This window comes from Micropterus salmoides, unplaced genomic scaffold (genome assembly GCF_014851395.1).
Source record: "Micropterus salmoides isolate LMB-PRFRI ecotype aquatic unplaced genomic scaffold, ASM1485139v1 Ms_hic_scaffold_20, whole genome shotgun sequence".
NCBI classification, from domain to species: domain Eukaryota; kingdom Metazoa; phylum Chordata; class Actinopteri; order Centrarchiformes; family Centrarchidae; genus Micropterus; species Micropterus salmoides.
Genome location: NW_024041151.1, coordinates 19,185,911 through 19,208,842, shown reverse-complemented (window position 1 = coordinate 19,208,842; position 22,932 = coordinate 19,185,911). Strand labels below are relative to the sequence as shown.

Below are 22,932 nucleotides of genomic sequence, written 5' to 3'. Positions count from 1 at the left end.
ACCGCTCAAAGCCTTTGTCCAATCAGGAAAGGACCAGGTACATCCTAGTCTTCCTGTTTACAGCACTGAAGGTCCTCTGTGTGTTTACCCAACACAACATCTTAACAAAAGGGGTTTTTACCGGCGTTAGTTCATTAGCTCAAACACACGTCTTTGACTATGATACTGCTATTATCCAATTTTATAAGAAAGCTGTAGTGGTGGAGCAGTACGATTACTGTAGGTACTTGTACTTTACTTTACAAATATTGTAAATTTTACTCCACTACAATGTCATCTGGTTACTTTGTAGATTAAGATTTTAACACCTATGAGCATATGAAATATGTTGCATTGTTATACAGTAAAGAGTACATTAAGTTGTTCAAATTAACACCACCTTGACCAGTTACAACACTGAATTCTGCTTATATTTAATGTCTAATAATCCAATGAACATACAGGCTAATAATAAAAGTACTAACAGAGGTTATTTTGCACATGTAATGGGTATCTTTATTACTATTACATACTTAGGCTATAATTTAATTTGTTATTCTATTTGAATCTGTTAAATCTGATCTGAGATGTTGGCAAAACCAAAATGCCTCTGTTATGATGAAGAATCCGTTATCGTCATAAGAAAGAAATGATTTTCAGTGATGGCAACGTTTTCAAAAGTGTGAACTGAATGGTTAGACATAATATAGTTCTAAAATTAACTTCCAAACCACATAACTGTAACTAAATATCTACTGCCATTGTTTTCATTCAAATGATGCAATGGCAAGATCACACAAAATATCCTTTAATATGTATCAGAACATTTTTATTTTTCTTCACCCTGTCTCCATTCAGTTAAATTACATATATGTCAAAATTGAACATCACTGAGTCACTACTGAGAAACATGCAGTAACTTACACAAACAAAATCATAAAGAGGACAAAAAATTACATAAAGGGTTGTTAGTAATTTCCATTGAGATAAACAGTTTTCCTTGTTAGTTTGAAAGAATAGCTTTACAGTCTGCTTTATCTACAGTCAGGGCCATTTGTTTTTTATGTTTATACCAGTAATGTTCTAGACATATTTCATGTCAAATTTTAATCAATAAATTGCAATCAACAAAATGCAAATGCTTAGACAAAATACATGCACGAGCAATGAGACATAACATAAATATTCTCTGGGATTTACAGTGCTTTCTCGGTCTCGGTTTCTCGGGGCTGAATAAGAAATCCACATCAGTACAACCAAATCATATACAGTATGTACAAAAACCTTTGAAGTAGCAGTTTTCACTTTAAAAAATATATGAGCCCAATTCATGAAAACAACAGTACTTTTTAGAGAAAACGAATTACCAAACATGCCACTACAAACAAATTTCATTTTCCACACTCAAGCAGACTAAAACACAAATCATGTACGGTTTTCAGGCATTTAGTCACCTTTTCTCTCCATTTCTCATTCTATTCTTCTTTTTTCTCACTTCTACTGCTCCCTCTTGATCTATTTATTCAGGTACTTTGCCACAGAGCGGTAGGCAAGGAGGATCTCTGAGTCATTTGGGCAGGTAAAACGAAACTCATCTTTTTTGTAGGCATTATTCAGGTAACGTGTCAGACCTTTCAGCTCTGTGGGGATGGCAAAGTCACGGTACTCCTTGCACACCACCTGGAGGAAGAGGAGTTTTAAGATTGTATTATTTGCGAAAAGACATCAGTCAAATTTATAGACCAGGAATGATTCATCACTCATCTGCTTTTACATCTCTTTACATCTGAACTAAAAAATGAATAGACCTCTTTCCAAATGATGGAAAGAAAGTTTTTATACACTAAGTACTGCTGTACTCTGCTCACCTTTACAATGTTGAGTTTGGGAAGCAAGTTACAGTCAGCCAAGGTGAGGGTGTCACCGTCCAGGTAGAGGCGTGAGGACTCAGTGGCATTCGGGTTCTTGTCAAGCTCATGAGGCAGAGGCGTCTCCAGGTACAAGTTCAGCTTCACCAAAGTTAACAGAAATTTCTTTTCTAGCACTGAAAGACAGAAAGGGTGTAACAGGCTCCATCATGTGGCTATTTGTAAAACAGACATGACTGTTAATTCATTTTGAAATATCCAGCTACTCCCCTTACTGTCATTGGATGCAGGATTGGGGTTCTTTATATATCCTGAGAATGTTCGGAAGATGTCTTCTCCAGCACCGTTGGACTCTTTGTATTTACAGCATAATTTTGGATACCTGCCATTGGTAGAATAATGTGAGTGTGTGTCGGAGCAATAACGAATGAGATATATGTTTCAAGAGAACAAGAAGTATCCGCTGTTGTACTTCAGATTTCAGAAGAGCTTCTTTCCCCAGGCTGCGAGACTAAATTCATCCTCAGCACTCCACCACGTATGACTTGTTATTTATCCACCCATCTAGTGTATATAAGTTTTGTATAATGTTCTGTATATCCTGTTACACACCCCTGTGTTGTATAAGTATCTTGAAATGAAAATACTTGACGGAAAATGTATTTAACAATCATCCTGTGTCTTTAAATATCTCTATGTTTGCAGTCTACTCACTGCGGTGGGGCCAAGGTCTCCTCCAGGAACTCCTCAATCTTGTTAGTGTCCGTTTTGACCTCTTCGTTGTAGAGGAGGAAGGGAGGCTGAGAACCTGGAGCCAAAGCCTTCAGCACATCAGGTGCCCTGCAACAGAGCAGCAAACAACAAGCAAGGTCTAGCTTAAATTATGAGAACAAATTTCAACCAAACAATAACAAATGAGTAAGAAGGGGTCAATTAGATTAGAATTATTAGAAAAAATTGCTTTGATAATATTTGAAGTCATTGTTTCATGGAGTTCCTCCTAAACTCAGCAAAGAAATTAATACTGTGTAAATGTGAATATGTTTGTCACTATGTGTTATTATTGTTCCCTTGTTGTACCTATTGTAGCCTTTTCACCCAGTATTTGCTGGCATAGGCTGCAGCCCCTCTGCAACCCTTTCTGTATTTCATTACATTACACTGAAAGTATGTGTTAATGCGACGGTCTCAAAGACAAGACCGAAATAAAATGTGCTCTCACCTCTTCATGTCCACAGTAGTGAGGGTAAAGTTGGCCCCTTTTAACCAAAGAATCATGAAGAGTCTCTGACAGAAGGGGCAGTTCCCCACACTCTCAGCATCAACACTGGCCTGTCAGACAAACACACATTCATTACACACACATACACATCAGTGCTTACAAATGGTGACGTTAATCAACAATGTAAGAAAACATGTTTTTGAAATGGAATTCTGGTAAGTTATCTGGCATCAGTGCTTCAGTGTATCAGACCAAACCACGAATACCTGCACAGGTATTCTTGTCAAGCCTGCTCTGCTCTGCTAGTTTAAACCAACCTCAGAGGAATTTCAAAGGCAGGGTTGAGGCTACTTTCCAATCAGATCAAACAGCCCAGTACTTAAACAGTATATTGCTTTTTACAGCAGCCATGATATCGAGTCACAGGCATGTGTGGGAGCAAAGAAATATTTGAAAGGGCGGACACAGGTTTCCAAACTGGACAGGCCTCTTTTCAGTCTCTACTGTTCTCACTGGTTTTACACGGATACTGTGACTAAATACTAAAAAAGTATATAGAGATAGATATAGTGAGAGTAATCATTCTCCATAAGTTACAGCAATGCAGCACAAAACAGACTCTGCATCATTTTGTATAATAGAATTACAATGAAATGCTTAGTCTTACAAGGGTTTGGGTACTGACACATTTTGACAAGCTGAAACAGCTTGTTTGAGTCCCAGACAACATCAGCTAATGAAAGAAAGAGAATCAATTGGTAAAAGAGCTAAAATATACTAAAGGAGACACTTTGACACCTGGAAATTGTCTTTTTTCATCCATTTTTGTCAGCTTTTCTTTGATTTAGGGCTACTAGAGAAGAAGCCTGTTAAGATTAAAATAGGAAACTACGGACTTAGATATATATTAGTTAAAATAACTGAAAGCTGACTGAATGTTAGGTAAGTTTGCTGTTACTTTAACAAAATATAATGAACAATGAGATTGGTTGAGAATGATTTCACATTGTAGGTGTTACCTTAACGAAGAGCTCAATCTTCGGGGCCTCTGCCATCTTTGTTTCTGCCTCTCTGTCGTTTCTCTCTTTTCTGGTAATGTCCACCTATCTTTATTGGGTCCACAGAAAGGTCCGTTTCTGTCACTGTTAATGCAATCACAAGTCAGATAATTAAAAAGAAAAAGTTATTGTGCAGTTTATATTCCTGTGTAATTATGACTAATCTGCAATGTCATTCTTTCACACACACACACACACACACACACACACACACACACACACACATACACACACACAATCACACTCACACACTTACACACACATCGTAGTAAGATGTATTACTGAAGCCTGTACTCACACTGGTGGTCACAGTCAGCACTGGATGCAAGAAGAGCACTGCTTTATTTTCACTCCACCTGTTTTACAGTGCTTCACGTCTCCTCCCTAGCTTCTCTTCTCTGGGTCTGTTTCTGTTTCTTGTTCGTCTCTCACCACACCTGTCAAGTGAGGCAGCCTACACCCCCTCCCGCCTTACCAGTCAGACCAGCAAATCTGGATCTGTCTCCGTCTGCCCCCGTTTACTCTCTGTCTCTTTCTGTCAACCAAAATATGTCAGTTCAGTAGGCCTATACTGTATGGGTGCATGTCACACAGGCTGCCACATTACAAGACTAATGTAATGTAATCTGCGGATTCAAGTTTATCTATGACGTGAAGTGCAGATATTGGATTATTAAAAAAATAATTTGCAATGATGATACGACACAGCTGTGTTTATTTCCATCAAGTGCTTAATTTAGATACTTTGTACACTATATGACCAAAAGTATGTGTATGACACCAGAACATTAAAAATGCAAGTGATTCAGGTGATGCAAGTGAATATCTCATTTTAAAACTATGGGTATTAAGAAGCTGCCATAAAGCCTCCACTCTTGTTGATTCCAGGCTTTCCACAACATGTGTTGGAACATGGCTGCAGAGAATCGCTCACTTTAAGCCTCAAAAGTATTCTTAAGTTCTGGCCCTGATGTTGGCAATAAGGCCTGATTCGCAGTCGGGACTCCAGCTCATCCCTGAGGTTTTGGATGGGATTGATGATGGGGCTCCATGCAGACCAGGCAGTTCCTTCCACATCAAACTCTGAAAACAATTTCTTTATGGACCTGGCTCCATGTGTCATGTTATAATATGAATGGGCCTTTCCCAAATTGCTGACACAGAGTTGGAATAACACTCATCTAATTCTCAGATGCTGAGAATTGGGGAGTTGGTCACTCTGAGGACACATTTTAAGGTTTGTGGATGTATCTCTACAGTTTATCAAGAAGAGGGATTCACATTTGTCTCACCTAAAATAAAATACCTCCCTTCATCTCTCTCTCTCTCTCTCTCTCTCCCTCTCCCTCCCTCTCGTTCTCTCTGTCTGTATTTTGGTGTCTTCTTCTTGGTTTGATGTGTTTGTTTTGTGTTCATCCTGCAGCCTACTTTGAGTTGTTGATCAGCATTCATGACTGGCATAAAATGCTCTCATGTAGCAGGTATTTACTGAGGTTTCTATGATTGGAGAGAGAAAGGAGAAACATCCCCCAAGCAAGTGACATAAAGAGAAAAACAAGGTTGAGAGGAGTGAGATAAAGATCCAAAAAACAGAAAAAAACAGCTGGGTGGGGACATGGCAGAAGTCACACAGGACAATGTATATTCATAGGTGAGGATGCATGAGAGAGGAAATAGTGAGGGTGTGATTTTCATCTATGACTCTGTGCAGTGGAATCCACAAGTTAGTACAAGGTTAATTAAAGTAATTTAATATTATTGTTTTGTTCTGGACCTCACTGAAAGCTATTCTCCCTTCTAACAGCTCAAACATCCCTGGTAACACGGAAATAATCAAAACAAAGTGTCCTAGTTGTTTGTTGTTGGTTTTGTTGGTGAATAAAGCAGACAGATAATCAAACGTGAAAATCTCACACTCACACCCCTCCTGTCACTTTCTTTGCGAATGTGATGAAGTGAAAGGTAAAATGTTGTTAACTCCATCTCACTATACTATTGTTTGAGGCAGCTGCTCAAAAATCCAGAGAAAAAATAATGAGTGCATGGTAAAATGACAAAAAGGTGTTTTGTTGAACTGTATATTAAAGAAAAATGTCACTTCACTTTTGTTAGAGCAACTTTGAACAGCATGTTTTTTTATTCATGCACACTGTATGATATACAATGAAATTAAAAGCAACAAGCATAGGAAGACAACAAAACTGAATATGAGATATAAAGGCAAAAATACATCACCCCAAAGAGAAGGCATAAAAATGATTTAGACAATGTGCCAAAGAGGTTGCCAGCCTTGTTGACTTATGAATCTTTAAATGTGTACTTGTGATCCTTTTGCCTTGTCACAAGTTGAATATGTGATGTTCCCTCAGATTGTTTGAATGAATGGCAGAAAATGGCAGAAAACATTAATTATTTTATTATATGTTAATAAATTCAACCCTCACATTAGTAACCACAAGGCTAAATTACATCCTTTCTAAAACAAAAACTATGTTGACAAGTCATCCTAAACAGTGTGTAAAAGGACAGTACACTCAGATAATATGTCCGTTGAGAAGGCGGAGTTAGGGTAGTGTGTGGGTCGTCCTACAGTTGTGCCTGCAGGGGGTCCTGCAGAATCAGAGCATTCATAAAGTTGTGTTGCATTCAGAAAGAAGACAATAACATATGACTGAAATTTATTCATCACATAGGAAATTCTAACTTGCTCAGTATACATTAGGGGTGTGGCGATGTACCAGTATTACGATAACTGTGGTATTTAAAAACTAAGTATTGACATCATGTTAATAATACACATGTGATAATATGTATAAATAATCCAGCGTCTCTTAAATCATTTCTACTATTTTCCATTCTCGCTTTGTCATAGTAAGTGGCGGTAATGAAACACAATAAACAAAGTTAAAGATGAAATAGAATCAAATTTTCTTTAGATTAGATTACATTATCGTAAATTCTTTTGATCACATTAAGTGTAGTGAAAATTGTATAAAGAGGTAAAACAGAATAATATAAAAGTAAGTACAAATTATGGTGCAATGCATTAATCAAAGTGCAGGGCACCGTTGTTACAAAATACAAGCAATAACTTAATGTACTATATTACTGTAAAAAAAATAAATGATAATAACAAAATGAACTATTTTATGATATTGTACTTTTTTCTTTTTCTATTATTTCTATTCTACTTATAATGGTGCAGATTCCTAAAAAAAATGCACTTAGCCAAATTACATACAACGAATGTACAAACCAGGCACCTGAATGAACCTGGGGCTTTGAGGGTTGCCAGAGCCTTTGCTGGGTTTGTAATCCAGCCTTGCCACCAACAAATTACAAACACAAGCATCTTTCTTTTTCTGTAGCACACTACCCTCTTGTGGTCTTTTAGTATATTGACACAAATATAAGATGAAGATTTTGTTGTGTTGTCTGCTTTTTTCCCCCTCTGCACATAGCATAACAGAGCTTTCTGCTGTATGAAAGATTTTAGATGTGTGATTTGAGATCATTTTTTATTTCAGTGCCTTTGCCACAATTGAATTATTACTCTGCACATATGCACTATTTCTGGTAAACTCTTTGTATCAAGGGCAAATATCAACTCCTACCTCCTCCCAAACTTTTTTGTACAAACCACCATACAAATTTGAACCACATCCAGATGTGTGTGGTCAATAAATACAACATTACAGTTTAGTATTGTCGTTTTCTTTTTACTGTCCACAACATAGCAACACTGAGGACTCACTGGTGTGCGGTTACTCATGTGCACCCCCGATCCTAATTATAGACCATGTTCAACACTTCCCCTTTTTCCCCTCAATGCACACAAGCAGCAAACACATTGTGATCACGCTCAGTTGTTCTTGTAGAGGGTTGCCAACGAGATGAAGAAGCAGAGTAGCATCCTATTTACTAGAAAGCAAGAACTGAAGAGGATATGGAACATCAGAGAGGGTGGGTGCATGTACTGTGATGCTGAGCTCAAATTATTTTACACTATCTTTCAGAGAACCACACCTCAGCTTCCTTAAAAGGGACTGTGGTTTTTTAAAACTTCAAGCTCATCATCACGTCCCCACCAGCAGCAACCAAAAATAGTATTGGTGGTGACTCAGAACGGAGAACAAAGCACTCATCTTTTGATCAAGTAAGTGGAGAAAGCTTAGGGATTTTGTTTCATGTGTCTCTCTGGTCAGTGTTGTCTGACTTATGAAATGGTTCACGTATTCTTTAATATTTTCTCCAGTAAAACATCAGCTGTGTGTGCTGTGTGAAAAAATACATTTAGGTTTGAAAGTAAGTTGGTATGATCTTTTTACTTTCTGATGCTCTACAGCAGTTAGTGCTGCTCACTGCAGAACCACTGCCAACATTCAGTAAATCTTTCACCACATCCTGTTTGTCTTGAGTCTCAACTATAGAGGCTCACTTAAATATGAATAATTTCAATCATATCTCACACCTCTGCTGGCAACTATTCTTGTTATGATATTCTACAAAGACTGTCTCTGTACATCAGTGTCTTCCAGAGAAACTCCTTTCTCGTTATATAATAAATGAGCAAACGATGTTCTTTTAAGTTTCAAAAGAAATGGAATGAAATCAACTATAATCGAGCAGTTTTTTTTTTATATTATGAGAGGAGAAGTTACTGATGTGGTTTGAGGTATGTTGCTACTGGTTTGCCCAGTGTGGTTTTGTGTATTTTAGAAATCAGGTTGTGCTTATTTTATGCTGTAGACCAGTATTTACAGTATGTAAATCGTATATTGATAAATATGGTGTGGCTTGACAGAGGCAATTTGTATTAAGAGTACCCAAACGACTTACTGATCAATCCCATGGAAGATTTGTTTAGCTTTTTTGCTTGTGGTTTAAAGCAATGTTAGTCTAAGCCTGCAGTATGCAACAACAGCAGCAACATCATTTCTAAGGTCTCATTTAAAGGAAAAAGACAGCAACTGGAACAGAATTGACATCTTGCTAGTTTCATGATTTTAGACTGAAAGGTTTATATCTGCAGACAACACAGTGGATCCCCTGTGGTTTTGGAACCTACAGAATGGTCTCAATTTGAAGTCCCACCCAAAGTTTATAAATTCCACAGCTGTGAAACTAGAAACACAGAGAGTTTATTTTAGCACATGACATTTCTATTGTTATTTGCACCAAAGTTGAAATAATGTATACATATGTATCTGTGTTTTGTTGTTTTTTCATTTTCTCTTACATGCAAACGTGCAAAATAAAGTTTTAAAGTATTCTCAACAGCTCCACATACTTTGTGTTCCTCACATCCTCTGTGAATCTTTATTAGTTCCTTATTTGTGCAATTTTCGGTTATGGGTCTTTTCCTTTGTCTTGCGCAAAGTGAAACCCTGAACTTTCAAGACTGCTGTTTCAAAACCCTGTTTTCTGTTCTTATTTTCATGATTTTAAATGTCATAATATTCTCTTTCACATACTGAGTAGCAATATGTGAGAAACTTCTAAAAAAGAGAGAAAATGATCACAACCACAAAGGAATTTTTTGTGTGACTGAATTTTATTTAAATAAATGCAAATTCATCATATTAATGATCAACTGAAATGTTTTTGCATTTCATTTTGTCTGCTTTTGTCCTCAGTCAAGTAACAGCATGAAATCTGATTATCTAATTGGTGAATAGATGACATTTAATGAACGAGGCTAATTGTGAAGCAATGTCAACAGATGGATCTTGATGTATGTTTTATGGCTACTGCTACAGCACTTCTGACTTTCTCCAAATGCTTTTCTTTCTTTTTTTACCATATAGAAAAAAGACTCTTCCACAAGTTTCTCTTGAGTTGTGGTTGAGCAGAAACATGTCCTGGCCTTTGATTTGAGTGATTGGTGGTGAGTCCTCTTCATACTGGGTGTCTGAGTTGGAGTACCCGATAGTGAGTCCTCATTACAATCATCTCTGTCCCTATTCAGAAATTTAGGATGATGACTGACACAACATTTATTTTAAGAAAGTTCTTGAGTAACACCAGGGGAAAGAGTGTCTTTTGGTTTTCTATAAGAAAATATACATCATCATTTGGTGTCTATAAACTGCATCTAAATATAAAGTACAGTAGCTCTAGTTTTAGCCATTGTCTTCCAAGTGTTTCTTTCTGCAGTTACTCTGTTAGTCAATTGCGAAAGACGGGTCTGATCTCTACACAGATACAGCAAAGGCTGTATGGCATGTACTTTCGTACAAAATAGTTAATCTTTCAGTAACTGGGGGAATTATTTGTTTTCATACCACACCTCAAAACAACAAATCACTACTGTCATATTGTTATGACTACCACACTTTCCTTCTTACACACTACATTCATACAAAAGTCATGCTCAGCAGCTGTTTGTTTCTGCCTGTAAAGATAAAAAGAATGTAGTGAACAAAATGTGTTTTAGACTGACAGGACAGCGGATTCGGTGGTTGCCTAGCAATATAAAAAAACGCAGCCACTGTTCTTCAAATTCAACCAAAAAAGTTTTCGAGCCTGGAAAACGCTTTCTGTCTGATCAGGGCCTAACAGTAGTACATCCACATTTCTAAAACAGACTAGCTTAATTTGCAATGTAGTTATTTGTGGTGTAGATGTGATTTGTCATTTAACATCTGCTTAAGACAAAAGGTAAAGTCCCAAAAACCTCATTGCTCCTTCATAACCCTTCTTCTTCATTCCATTTTGTGACAGGTTTGCCACAACGCTAAAATGTCTGTACTCAGCTCAATGAAGAAGGGCCTCCTCCTCTGCCTTTTTTTTGTTTTTTCGCTGTGTCTTCTCAGTGCATGGCCAAGAGGATTCCAGGCCCTGACAGCCATAAATCCCTCCACCGTCTATAACTGGAGGAGCAGTAGAAATGTGACCATCCTGCTGTGGTACTGGCCCTTTGGCAGGTCATTCAGCCTGAAGGGTGACGTGTGCTGGGACCTCTACCGCATCCCTCGCTGTAGACTGGTGGACCAGCGCTCCTTGTTCCCCTCAGCTGATGTGGTGGTCTTCCACAGCAGAGAGCTGGTGCAGGGCCAACAAAAGCTGCCCTTTGACCTTCCACGGCCGCAAGGCCAGAGGTGGGCCTGGATGTCCCTGGAGGCCCCTGTTTACAATGGAAACTTGGAGCAATATGCAAATATATTCAACATGACCATAACTTACAGGAGGGATGCTGATGTCACTGTACCATACGGTGAACTGCTACCAAAGGAGGCTGAAGGACATTTGGTCGAAAACACCCCTCTGAATAAGAGCTCTCTGGTCTGTTGGGTGGTCAGCAACTACAGGAGCCACCACAAGAGAAGCCAAGTGTACCATGAGCTCATTGCCACAGTTCCTGTGAGGGTTTATGGTCACTGGACAAGGACACCCCTCTCCTCTAGAGCCCTCTTGCCAACAATCTCTCACTGCTACTTCTATTTGGCTTTTGAAAACTCAATCAGCAAAGATTACATCACAGAGAAGCTGTGGAGGAATGCTTACCAAGGTGGGGCAGTGCCTGTTGTCTTGGGAGCGCCATTACCTGATTACAAAGCTGTGGCTCCACCAAATTCTTTCATCCATGTTGATGAGTTTGCATCAATAAAAGACTTAGGAAAGTTTCTACAACAGCTTGCAGAGGATGAAAAACGCTACCGGGAATATTTTACCTGGAAACATCAGTGGAAGGTAAAGCTGTACACAGACTGGAGGGAGAGACTGTGTAAGATCTGCTCACAGTACAACAGTTTACCTCAGCAAAAAGTTTACACAGACCTAAAGGCCTGGGTCAAGGTTAATAATACTTGAGCTTGCACATTTGAATAATTCATTAATTTCTCTGAACTTGCAAATATTGACACATTTCTGACAAATTAGCAGACAACATGACCTACTGTTTTGCATCAGTATATATTTACTTTTTTTTGTCTTATGTTATTTGTAATACATTCTTTCAGAGTGTGTTCTCTTTTTATGTTAGGGCTGTGAAAAATCTGAAGTTTAATTTATTCATTGAGGAAAACGGTCCAACATTGCATATCTGTGAGTGGCAAAAGTATGTGAACTTCTAGGATAAGCAGTTAGTTGTGATTAGAGTCAAGTGTTTTCAATCAATGGGATGACAATCAGATGTGAGGAGACACTCTGTTTTACTTAAAGAACAGGGAACAGAATTTCAGAAAACGAGTTGTTGGTGCTGTGGAGGAGGTTACAAAAACATCTCCAAAGAGTTTGGACTGCACCAATCCACAGTCAGACAGACTGTATACAAATAAAGGAAATTGAAGACCATTGCTAACTTCCCTAGGAGTGGTCGACCAACAATTATCATTTCAAGAACAAGACGTGTAATAGTCCACAAGGTCACAAAGGAACCCATGGTTACTTCTAAGCAACTAAAGGCCTCTCTCACGTTAATGTCAATGTTCAAGAGTCAGAAGAATACTAAATGACAATAGCATGCATGGCAGGGTTGCAAGGAGAAAGCCATACCTCTCCCAAAGGAACATTGCTAGAAGTCTGATCAAGATCACATGGACAAGCCAGAAGACCATTAGAAAAATGTTTTGTGGACAAGACCAAAAGTAGAACTTTGTGGTTTAAATGAAAGGCGTTATGTTTGGTGAAATCAACATTAATAGAACAATGAATTCTGAATTTTTACCAGTGATTTTTAAAAGGTAAATATCAGTCGTTCCATAGAATTGTTAAAGAATAAAGTGAATGTTTTGGAATAGCTAATTCAAAGACTTCCAAGTCAGTTACTGGAAATGTTTAGTTTTAGTTATACCTCCACAGGGGTGTCACATCCTGAAAGCAAAAGTTCACAGATGCAATATTGGATCATTTTTCTTAATGAATAAATGACCAAGTATGACATTTTTGCCTTTTTTGTTAAATCTCTTGATCTAGTTTTTAAACTTGTGTGAATTGCATGATGGTGTTTTAGGTAATTTATGCAGAAATATAGAAAAAATTCTAAAGGGTTCACAAACTTCCAGCCCCTACAGTAAATGCTCACAAATAAGATGCTTTAACTAATAACTACATTAAAAACAATGACCAAGTGAGTTAAATTCCTAGCACTTTATAGCAAACACCTGACTTCTCTAGGGTTAAAAGAATAATGAGGCATTTAGGAAATATATTGTTTTGTTGCCTAGAGTTAGATGAGAAGATTGACACCACCGCACTATAAATTAAAAAAACTGCAGCTGGCTGCACACACACTGACAGGAAACTCTCTGTAAGAAAGCAAATAAGTGCATTGCCCAAAATGTTGAACAATTCTTTTAAATTTAACTCACCACAGCATATAACACTGTGTACTTTGAGGGCACCAAGGCCCATACTGTGCAATAACTTCTAGGCTTAAACGCATGTACTGTAACAGCACCTGACAACATACAATGTCGCAAAGGTTACTGTAAATAGTGACAGTCCCTGGTGTAATTTTTATTAATTACTGCACAATCATTAATATTTAATGTAAACACTGTGGTGGGGGCCTTTACATCACAGAAAACTTTAAAAAGTAGTTTGAACTGAACACAAATGCTGCAATTGGTTCCATGTCCAATGCTTTAAGAAGTTTATCCTCCGTAAAATGTAAAAACATAAAAAATATTTGACCAATAAAAGTAAAATAGTAGTTTAAAGGTCTTCTCTTCTACCAAAGGGAGAATGCCTCAAGCTTGAAACGTGACTACTCAAAATTCTCAACCTGTCTTTCTCCATCTGGCCATCTAATCATCCCTCGTAGTAAATGGCTCAATGTTTCCCTCCCTCTCGCTGATGTGTGGTGAGCGTTCTGGCGCTAAATGGCTGCCGTGCATCACCCAGGTGGGTGCTACACATTGGTGGTGGTTGAGGTGAGCCCCCCCCCCCAACTTCACTGCAAAGCGCTTTGAGTTTCAATGATCAAGCGCTATATAAATGTAATGCATTATTACTCCAACTCTGGACTGTTGCAATTGTAGTGTCAATGCTGATTGAAATGAAACTCATTGGAAAAAAGTCATATCCTCAAAGTAAGCATTTTTATATTTTCATAATGTTCAAATGGTAGGCAGGGTGATGTGATGCCATTTTAAAAAGCACTAGTCTTTTTGGAGTGTGGTTTGTTCCTTGACTTCTGGTGATTTCATGTCCTTATTGTCAAAAACCATGGTTTATTTGAGAGAAGTCAATGCTTAAGTTCCTAAAACCTGTGTTAAACATTTCCATTTACAGTAAGCAATGCAGATTGGTGATGTGACTTAATCATTTCAGTTCTTCTGTCAATGTATAATCAAAGGAATATTTGGTTGTAATTCAAGATGTGGGACTAGTAGCAGGGTGGTTATTAAATTGCACAACAAGAGCATTTGTTTTTTCCCCCCCAGACTGTTCAGCATTGTCACTTTTACTTAATTACTAGATTGCAGAGAAATTGAAGGTTTAGGGCAACTTGACTGAACACATTTTAGTGTAGCTAACATGTCAATAAATTAGAATTTAACAGCATTTAAAAATCTACTGGTTACAGTCCAAGTTATGATTGTATTCTCACGTTGGTAAATATTTAGGGTAGTCAAGCTATTCATGTATCAAGATATTTTTACCATTAACACTGGGTTACTCGATTGTTTTAATGTTTTCCTGACAGCTTATCAAGTGTAGTCTTAAATCATGGTCACCTATGAGGGATTTCCAAGTCATGAGGAGTGACTAAATTACATTTAATGGCTTCATTTCTTAAACTTAAATCATTGAGTAAAAATAAAAACTTAAAGACCAAAACGAGAAATACTCCATGAGCACCGACACTTAGTATCAAGTGTTATTTCATAAACTTTATAATAATAAAAAAAATTACAATGAAAACAGAGGTATTGAAATACAATATGGCTGGTGTGGCTTCAACATTGACAGCATAATTGAGTCAAGTTGGACTTAATTCTCACTACCATTCACCTGAGACATTGAGAATATATTGACATTGTGCAAGTAGCAGAATTAACAGCTAAGAAACCTGTGAGTAACAAATCAATCTTCACATTCTCTCAAAATATTGCTAAAGATGTCAATGACAACCACCATAGGGCAAAAGTCTGGGCTTGGTATACAAACTGACATATTTGTATAAAAAAAATTAAACATTACAAAACAACTTTGTGCAAAATCAATAGGGGGGGGGATGCCTCTGAACGAGAATGCTTTTCACTTCAAATGAAATCCTTTAGTTGCTCTGTTCAGATGGGACAGAAGTATTGCACAAACACTGACCAAACTGTCAAAGATGAATTTTGTTTAAGAAGCAACCCATACACTGCAATTAATTTGATAACCCAGATCCGTCCTCATCTGTTCCACAGAAAACCTACCCACGATTTAGCACTCTACAAAAGAACCATATACTGTAGCATCACATCTCACTGAAATAACTTACTATGCATTATCCAAGAAAGGGAAGGGGGTGGGGGGCACATTCAGCAACATTTAGTTAAAAGTTTTCTTGAAGTCAAAGCAGTTGCTGGTGTTGAGTTGCAGGGTCATGTAAGAGGATGTGGCATGTGGCAGTTCATGAAGTTTCACCACTTCCATCTCACTGCTGCAGTCAGCAGAAGAGCCTCCACACTTTGAGTGTTTTTAAATCACATGATCCACCAATATGATTGGTCGATCTGGTCACTGGGTGTAGAGGCTCCTCTTCAGCATGATTTGGGGTTGGACAGAGAGGGCTTTGGGAAGGCAGTCTGTGGTTCTGGGAAGGACTACCTGAGCTTGTTTATCCAGTCAGGTGACTAACCAGTCCGTGGTGCAGGGCTTGTTTCAGGACGTCGGGTCGATGAAGTGGGGGCATGTAGAGTGTGGGAGGAGGGGCACCAGGGTAGCTGGAGGCAGGGTAGCATTGACTGGGATTGGGGGAGGGCGCCATGTTCAATGGGGAAGGACTGTGCTCGTAATACTGGCCGTCGCAATCCTCATCCAGTGGCATGGCAAGGCGCTTTCCTTTCTGTCTCCGGTTGCAGAACCAAACGCGTACCACCTGCCAAGAACAGCATTAGTCTTTTGAAAATGTAACCAACTAAAAACAGTCTTTAAAAAGGGCAAAATGGCACCACTTTTAGATTTCATACTTACATCCCTCTCCAGACCCAGGTCATCAGAGATGTGTGTGATCTCCTGAGTGTTGGGCTTGGGACATTTAACAAAGTAAGACTCCAGAGCAGAGCGCACAGCTCCCTCCAGACTGGTCCTCCTCTTCCTCTTTCTTGTGTCAACAAATACTCGCTCAATCTTGTACATCTGGGGAATCAAATGTGGTAGTAAGAGTTCATGCAGTGTTGAATAGCATTATTTATGGATTATGTATTCTATATTAATTTTGTGTGAGCCATGTGTGGAATACAAGGTTCAAACAACGTTTCTTCTGATCAACAAACAGCTTAATTTTGGCCACTAGATGGCATATTACACTGAACATGGGTGGAGGGTCTTGATTCAGTTTGCTCAGCAGGAAGTTAGCTAGGCCTGAAAAGACCAAGGGATCCCATGAATCTCAGTAATCATCTGTTGTCTTGTAAACTAGTTGGCAGATGTCAGAGTAGCAGACTTACATCCTGGGGGTTTTCCGAAGTCTCTGCCTCATTCAGCCATCTCTGAAGAAGGGGCTTCAGCTTGCACATGTTCTTGAAGCTCAGCTGCAGAGCCTCAAAGCGGCAAATAGTCGTCTGGCTGAACATCTTACCTATGTACACACAAAATATCATATAGCAGGATTGATTGAAAGCCAAAATTATGGCGAGACAATTCATCCAAGTACAGATCCGTTCGATAACTGCAAATATAACCACCATTTCAGGAGTTTGTCGTGTTCTATGCCTTCTGGCAGTTTAGGTGCCAAGCACGGATCAGATCAGTTGCTACTTTTATTCAGGTAACTTCTTAAGCACGGATCTTCACACCAAACTACAAATCCAGAAACTATGTCTGGTGTGGATGACTAGTGTTCATAGTCTATTGTCCACATATCATGAATCATCACAGATGGACTCTAGGCTTTTCTTGGATTTACTTGTGGTATCATGGATCACACAAGAGCACTGAGCAACTGTTTTTAAATGCTGTCAGATCATAGCTATTTAATTTACTAAACTTAAAAACATAGTACAAACAAGTGGGAAATTAACTTACCATAGAGGTTACCCAGGGCAAGGCCAACATCAGCTTGGGTGAAACCCAAGGTAATTCGTTTGTGTTTCAGCTCCTTCGCGAATTGCTCCAGCTCTTCGGTGGAGAGAGTCTCCTGTGGAACCAGACATTTTTAAATAAACACTAGGCTATATAAAGGCCAACAGGTTAAGAATGTGGGCATTTTTCGAGGTGGCATTTAATTCCTTGGACAGGTTCCCTACAAGTTGCATTGGTTTGCACAAACTGAAAATTTGGTTTCGAGACTTTATTCAATGGCTTTTCTTACCTCCTCGGAGTCGCTGCACCCGCCGCTTGACGACCCGCTGCTCCGCGTGGAGGGGACCGGGTTCTGCGTCTGGGGCCCGGTGGCAGCCTGGGGTGCATTCACGCCGAAAAACGCATTCCCTGGAAGGCCGTTGCTTGGTGGTGAAGGGGACATAGATGGCGAAGATGCAGAGGATGCTGAGGGATTTTGATTGTTGATGCCGGGAGGTGTGATATGAGTGATCCCGGGCCAGAAGGACGGGTTCCAGGCAGGAGAGTAGAAGACTCCATGGGGCATGGCGGTGGAGGCTGGCGGTGCTGGGTACTGCTGAACCTTTATCTCAGTTGAGTAGTCATCATCGGTGTCCTTCTCGGCCTTTATTTCAGGTAGTTTGATTTGCTCCCGGGTCTCGGCTATGGGGGGACTCAGGTTCAACGGCTGTGTAGCTGCTGCTACGCCGGGTACCTGGCCGGTGTACTCGGGAGCAGCGAAGGGATACCAGTGCTTGGGTTGGCCAAATTCTCCAGCCTGTTGGTCGGATCCCCTGTAGTCACTGGCGACGGATGGGAACGGGAAAAAGCTCTGCGCTGATGCCGGTGTGATGCCGTTGTACGCGGTTTTGTTGTAGAAGAGGCTCGGGTCTGGCAGGACGCCGTGAGGAAGCTGGAATGACGCAGCGCTGCCCAAACTCTCCTGACCCAAAATTTGTGTGCAAGGGTTTGCCCGGCTGAAGTCATACGGTCGGCTTTGGCACTCCGGGGTCTGCGATCTTTCAGACATCTCCCCGACTGCGTGAGAGTTTATTAACAAGCGCTGGTCCAAAGTTGAAAGTCTTTCCACAAAAAAATCAGCGGTGACTGCTCAATGTCCTCATCCGTTTCAAGTTTAAGAACAAACCGAAGAGTGATGAGAGGGGAAGAAGATCTACAGAAATAACCCAGCACCTGTCCGAGAAGAGTCCTTTAGGGGGGGGAAACTGTGTAAAAACGTAGGCCTATTCCTGAGCAACTGCCGTTTTGGTGTAACATAACCACCAATACGCCTACTCCATGAAACACTGTCTTTAACACCACCGCAGCTCAGCTCACCTTCAAGCTCAAATGCTCACCTCCTGCCCCGCTCTACAGGTTTTCCTAATCACAGCTGCGGGTGTTGGGGGTCGCCCTATCTCTTCGGCCATTGGCTGGCGCAGACAATTGCGCACAGCTGATGTGAATTTGTAAATGACCTTGATTCTTCCTAAAGTAGTGGGCGTGTTTTCACATAAATTTTGAGCCTTTTGTGCTTCAAACCAACCGTGTTTTAAGCTTTTTAAGTGAATTTAAAGTCATTAGGCCTACGCTAAAGCAAAATCATTACTCAGGTAAATCTTCTGCTGACTGCAGCATAATTCAACAGTTTTAAATCACCTTAAAAAAGCATATTTACATTGCTAAATAGGCACGGGTCACTGCTCCTGTAAATACATATTGTAACACTATAACTTGCTTACCTCATACATGAATTATAATGCTCGGTTTGTTTAAATTATTCCCCTTCAAGGACATGGCTTTGATATTAAAAGCCATGTCACTGAGGCTTCAATCAGACCTGAATCCATTTTAATCACTAACATTTAGGCTAAATTAAATTAAACAAACTGACAGTGTAGTCCTGAATACCTGATAAAACAAATTAACTTAATTAATCGGGCCATATTTAATTTGAAACAAACAGATAAGGGCCATGTTAATATATCCTATGCTTTTAGGATTGTTTTGACAGCCCATGAGCAACACATACATAGCAGAGAGAAAAATAAGTTATTATGGCTACTTGAAATACCCTTTATGTGGCACTCGGATAGACGTAGCCTACACCCAAGATGGTGGCAGATAAACTTGTTGCGGTTGTAATTGACGCTTGTTTGTGCTGAAGTGGGGAGAGCTGATCCATGCATGAACACACATCATTTTGAATGTGTAGCTATGTTTTAGGCTACCAGCTGAATGTTTGAGTGCTATGTTTGTCTCGGGTCTTTTAAATCGTCATAATTGTACTGGAAACAGGGGTCATGCTACATCAGACAAAGCAGACTTCTGCAGATGATTAAAAGTAAAACAAAACCAAGCTAGAATAGAACTAGGAGAAATCTGAGTCTGAATCTAAATTATAAAAATGAGCAACAGCATTCAGGTGAACTGTCCCATTCACCCTTGATTGGTGGCCATACAAAAGACTGGATTGCCGGAGCACTGGTACAGATGCGCTCCCCCAGCGCGAGTCATTGGCCGCAGATTGCGGCAGGAAGACACACTGCGGGAAGGGAGAGGGGGTGCCATTGTACGACCTGTCCCCGGGGCACCCCGTGGATTTCAGATCCCGAGTTGCGATGGTCGACCATTAGCTCCCTTTCAGATTGAAACAATAAGTCTCAACCCTTTGATTCCGCCCCACACCCTCCCCCTCCAGTCCTCTGAAACGAACACCAGGCTGAAGTTTCACTCTTGTCTGCAATACCTTGGCATCTTGTTTAATCGCCTATAGCCTTAAGGTCCAAAACAGGTCTGAGGACCAATGACTTGTCTGCAGTCTCAAGTAATGTTGGAAAATATCTTGTATATTTGGTATCCCAGCTTGAAATCAATGAGCACCAGAGTCATCCTTTTTGGTGGCATGTATCACCTCAAAATAAAGTTGTACATGACTGGTGAACAATTTGATTAAATAATGATGTTGCTTTTGTAGATTGTGCTTTTGTAGATTGTGCTATTTAATTATTAATCAGATGAGGCTAAACATTTTATTTCAAAAGACAACACTGAATGGAAAACACCAGAAAAATATGATAAAGAATTCTAGAAGATTTTTTGTTACACCTAAAACTTATCTCATGGCCTACTTGGGGGCTTGTTGTCACAGTGTGCAAACAGCAGTTGCTGAATAGAGACATACTTTCTTCTTCTTAACCTGGAAACTCTGCTTACACTTAACCAGGGGATCAGCACCTTATCTGCACTCCCAGATATGAAACCATGTAGGTGTAGGACCAGAGAACTATGGGGAGACCACAAGGGCCTGGTCAATAGCTTAAATGACATCAAACCCCAACTATACAAGCATTGTCCTGCATGGGCCATGGACTTGGGAGAATAATTGTCATGCAAAAGACAGACAGCAAGCGAGATGGTAGACTTCAGTGAGAAAGGGACAGCAGAGCACAGAGCTCTCAGGGTGTCCAAAGGGGGGGGGGGGTTGTCAGTGTTGAATAGCTTGGTACAGTGAGGAGGAGATGTATGAGGGGAGTATCTGGGGATTTGGTTGAAACCCCCCAGATGTCTCAGATCTTGTCTTTAGTTCTTTTTAAGTGGCCTCTTCAAGACACCCAGAGATCTGCTGCTCACAGGGCATGTCGAGTCAAACAGAGAAAGGGAGAAATACGGCCTCAGTGTTAATGTGTTGCACCCTTCAACTAGTCGCACAAGTGAAGGAAAAAATATTTCTACCTTGAGGAGTATAACCAAAACAAGTAGCAGTCAGTATCATCCATTTATCTGTAAAAGGATTGTTCTTCTTCATTAGGGATCCAACTAGCGAAGCTGCTGGAGCTATTGTTTTTGTTCTCTTTCTTTCTTTCTTTCCACTAAAAGTGTTCGGACAGCAAACATTGCTGGATGAAATCTCACCAAAATTGGCAGATGGGTTGCACATTCTACCCACTACTCAGGCAGAAAAAATGCCATTCATAAACTTTGGTTTGTACAATCAAAAGCCACTACTCAGTTGATGCATAAAATTTGGTAATGATTGCTCAAACTCTGAGTCTGCAGTGATATTCAAAATTTTCCAGGTGTGGTACATGTGATGTCACTACCTGAACTTGTGAAAAAGTGTGTCGAAACAACCTCTCACTAGTAGCTCAGTCAGTAAGTCATCTACTCCAGCGATCTGAATTTCCAGGCTTCAAAAAGTCGACATTGGGTTATCTCAAAGACTAAATTCTTAAATCATCTGCATCTATTCTTCTCCTCTGAAATGTCAAATGTTGCATTTTTCACAGCTTGCTTGGATCCCGATCATTGCCGCTTGCAGCTATATTTTTTCTTATTTAAATTCTCACTGTCACTGTAGGCTATGTACATCCAAATGAAAGCACCACTGTGTGTGTGTGTGTGACATCAGACTGAGTAAAAAAATGACACATTTATGTATAACTGCACTTCTCACCTCAAGAGGAGAGGGAGTCAGTTTCATTTGGCGGTTTACTTAATTAACACTTACGAGAAGTTCTATTTATTTTAAGTCCCCTAAAGACAGCTGTCTTCTTCACGAGATTGTTAGAAATTAAAATTTAAAGAATTTTGTGAATAATGACACCCTAATCCAGCCCCTAAAGCACAACAAAAAGGTCATTTTACTGCTTACTTGTAATGTTTTAAAGAAAAAATATTTCTACCTTGAGGAGTATAACCAAAACAAGTAGCAGTCAGTATCATCCATTTGTCTGTAAAACGATTGTTCTTCTTCATTAGGGATCCAAGCAGCAAAGCTGCTGGATACTGCTGCATGAAATCTCACCAAAATTGGCAGATGGGTTGCACATTCTACCCACTACTCAGGCAAAAAAAATGCCATTCATAGAATTTGGTTTGTACAATCTAAAGTCACTACTCAGTTGATGCATAAAATTTGGTAATGATTGCTCAAACTCTGAGTCTGCAGTGATATTCAGTATAACTTGTACAGTATGCACCACATTTTCTTGGTTTCTCGGTGTTGGATCAAATGCCACCAAAATAATAAACAACACCCAAAACCACAATGATGTGTGATTTTATTTCAGAATTTTCTCACCAGCATTTTGACCGTTGTAAGCACTTTAACTTTAAACTGACAAAGTTTTATGGGTGTGGTACATGTGATGTCACTACCTGAACTTGTGAGAAAGTGTCAAAACAGCCTCTCACTAGTAGCTCAGTCAGTAAGTCATCTACTCCAGCGATCTGAAGTTCCAGGCTTCAAATCCCCAGGTGACCAAGTCGACATTGGGTTATCTCAAAGACTAAATTCTTAAATCATCTGCATCTATTCTTCTCCTCTGAAATGTCAAATGTTGCATTTTTCACAGCTTGCTTGGATCCCGATCATTGCCGCTTGCAGCTATATTTTTTCTTATTTAAATTCTCACTGTCACTGTAGGCTATGTACATCCAAATGAAAGCACCACTGTGTGTGTGTGTGTGACATCAGACTGAGTAAAAAAATGACACATTTATGTATAACTGCACTTCTCACCTCAAGAGGAGAGGGAGTCAGTTTCATTTGGCGGTTTACTTAATTAACACTTACGAGAAGTTCTATTTATTTTAAGTCCCCTAA

At 39.6% G+C, this 22,932-nt stretch overlaps 3 protein-coding genes across 6 annotated transcripts; 1 reads left to right on the top strand and 2 right to left on the bottom strand.

Annotated features, from left to right (window-relative positions):
- Positions 1 to 771: 771 nt before the first annotated feature.
- clic3 (chloride intracellular channel 3) lies at positions 772 to 4,578 on the bottom strand. Its single transcript, XM_038734701.1, has 7 exons — positions 4,426 to 4,578; positions 4,089 to 4,211; positions 3,070 to 3,179; positions 2,562 to 2,687; positions 2,123 to 2,229; positions 1,848 to 2,023; positions 772 to 1,659 (listed from the first exon to the last, which is right to left on the bottom strand). The coding sequence occupies exons 2-7, from the start codon at positions 4,122 to 4,124 to the stop codon at positions 1,495 to 1,497; spliced, it is 720 nt and encodes a 239-aa protein (XP_038590629.1). The 5' UTR covers positions 4,125 to 4,211; positions 4,426 to 4,578; the 3' UTR covers positions 772 to 1,494.
- A 3,407-nt stretch (positions 4,579 to 7,985) lies between these two features.
- Positions 7,986 to 15,965, top strand: fut7 (fucosyltransferase 7 (alpha (1,3) fucosyltransferase)). 4 transcript variants are annotated; one of them, XM_038733579.1, is made up of 3 exons: positions 7,986 to 8,283; positions 9,935 to 10,014; positions 10,851 to 15,965. In XM_038733579.1, exon 3 carries the CDS (start codon positions 10,869 to 10,871, stop codon positions 11,937 to 11,939), a length of 1,071 nt encoding a protein of 356 aa, XP_038589507.1. In that variant the 5' UTR covers positions 7,986 to 8,283; positions 9,935 to 10,014; positions 10,851 to 10,868; the 3' UTR covers positions 11,940 to 15,965. The 4 variants fall into 4 exon arrangements, with proteins under 4 accessions (XP_038589507.1, XP_038589506.1, XP_038589509.1 ...); XM_038733578.1 differs by having other exon boundaries at positions 9,935 to 10,058; XM_038733581.1 differs by having other exon boundaries at positions 7,988 to 8,090.
- Positions 15,863 to 18,354, bottom strand: pou5f3 (POU domain, class 5, transcription factor 3). Its single transcript, XM_038733575.1, has 5 exons — positions 17,596 to 18,354; positions 17,310 to 17,421; positions 16,733 to 16,863; positions 16,257 to 16,421; positions 15,863 to 16,161 (listed from the first exon to the last, which is right to left on the bottom strand). Exons 1-5 carry the CDS (start codon positions 18,352 to 18,354, stop codon positions 15,901 to 15,903), a joined length of 1,428 nt encoding a protein of 475 aa, XP_038589503.1. The 3' UTR covers positions 15,863 to 15,900.
- Positions 18,355 to 22,932: the final 4,578 nt, after the last annotated feature.

What these genes read in the sequence shown, in the direction of transcription:
- clic3 (XM_038734701.1), bottom strand. Translation starts at nt 4,124, where the DNA reads ATGGCAGAGGCCCCGAAGATTGAGCTCTTCGTTAAG. An exon ending in AGATTGAGCTCTTCGTTAAG is followed by an intron (nt 3,180 to 4,088) that starts GTAACACCTACA and finishes TTTGTCTGACAG; the next exon opens with GCCAGTGTTGATGCTGAGAG. An exon ending in CAATCCTGCATCCAATGACA is followed by an intron (nt 2,024 to 2,122) that starts GTAAGGGGAGTA and finishes TCTGTCTTTCAG; the next exon opens with TGCTAGAAAAGAAATTTCTG.
- fut7 (XM_038733579.1), top strand. Translation starts at nt 10,869, where the DNA reads ATGTCTGTACTCAGCTCAATGAAGAAGGGCCTCCTCCTCTGCCTTTTT.
- pou5f3 (XM_038733575.1), bottom strand. Translation starts at nt 18,354, where the DNA reads ATGTCTGAAAGATCGCAGACCCCGGAGTGCCAAAGCCGACCGTATGAC. An exon ending in TGCCCTGGGTAACCTCTATG is followed by an intron (nt 16,864 to 17,309) that starts GTAAGTTAATTT and finishes GTGTGTACATAG; the next exon opens with GTAAGATGTTCAGCCAGACG. An exon ending in ACCTGGGTCTGGAGAGGGAT is followed by an intron (nt 16,162 to 16,256) that starts GTAAGTATGAAA and finishes TGTTCTTGGCAG; the next exon opens with GTGGTACGCGTTTGGTTCTG.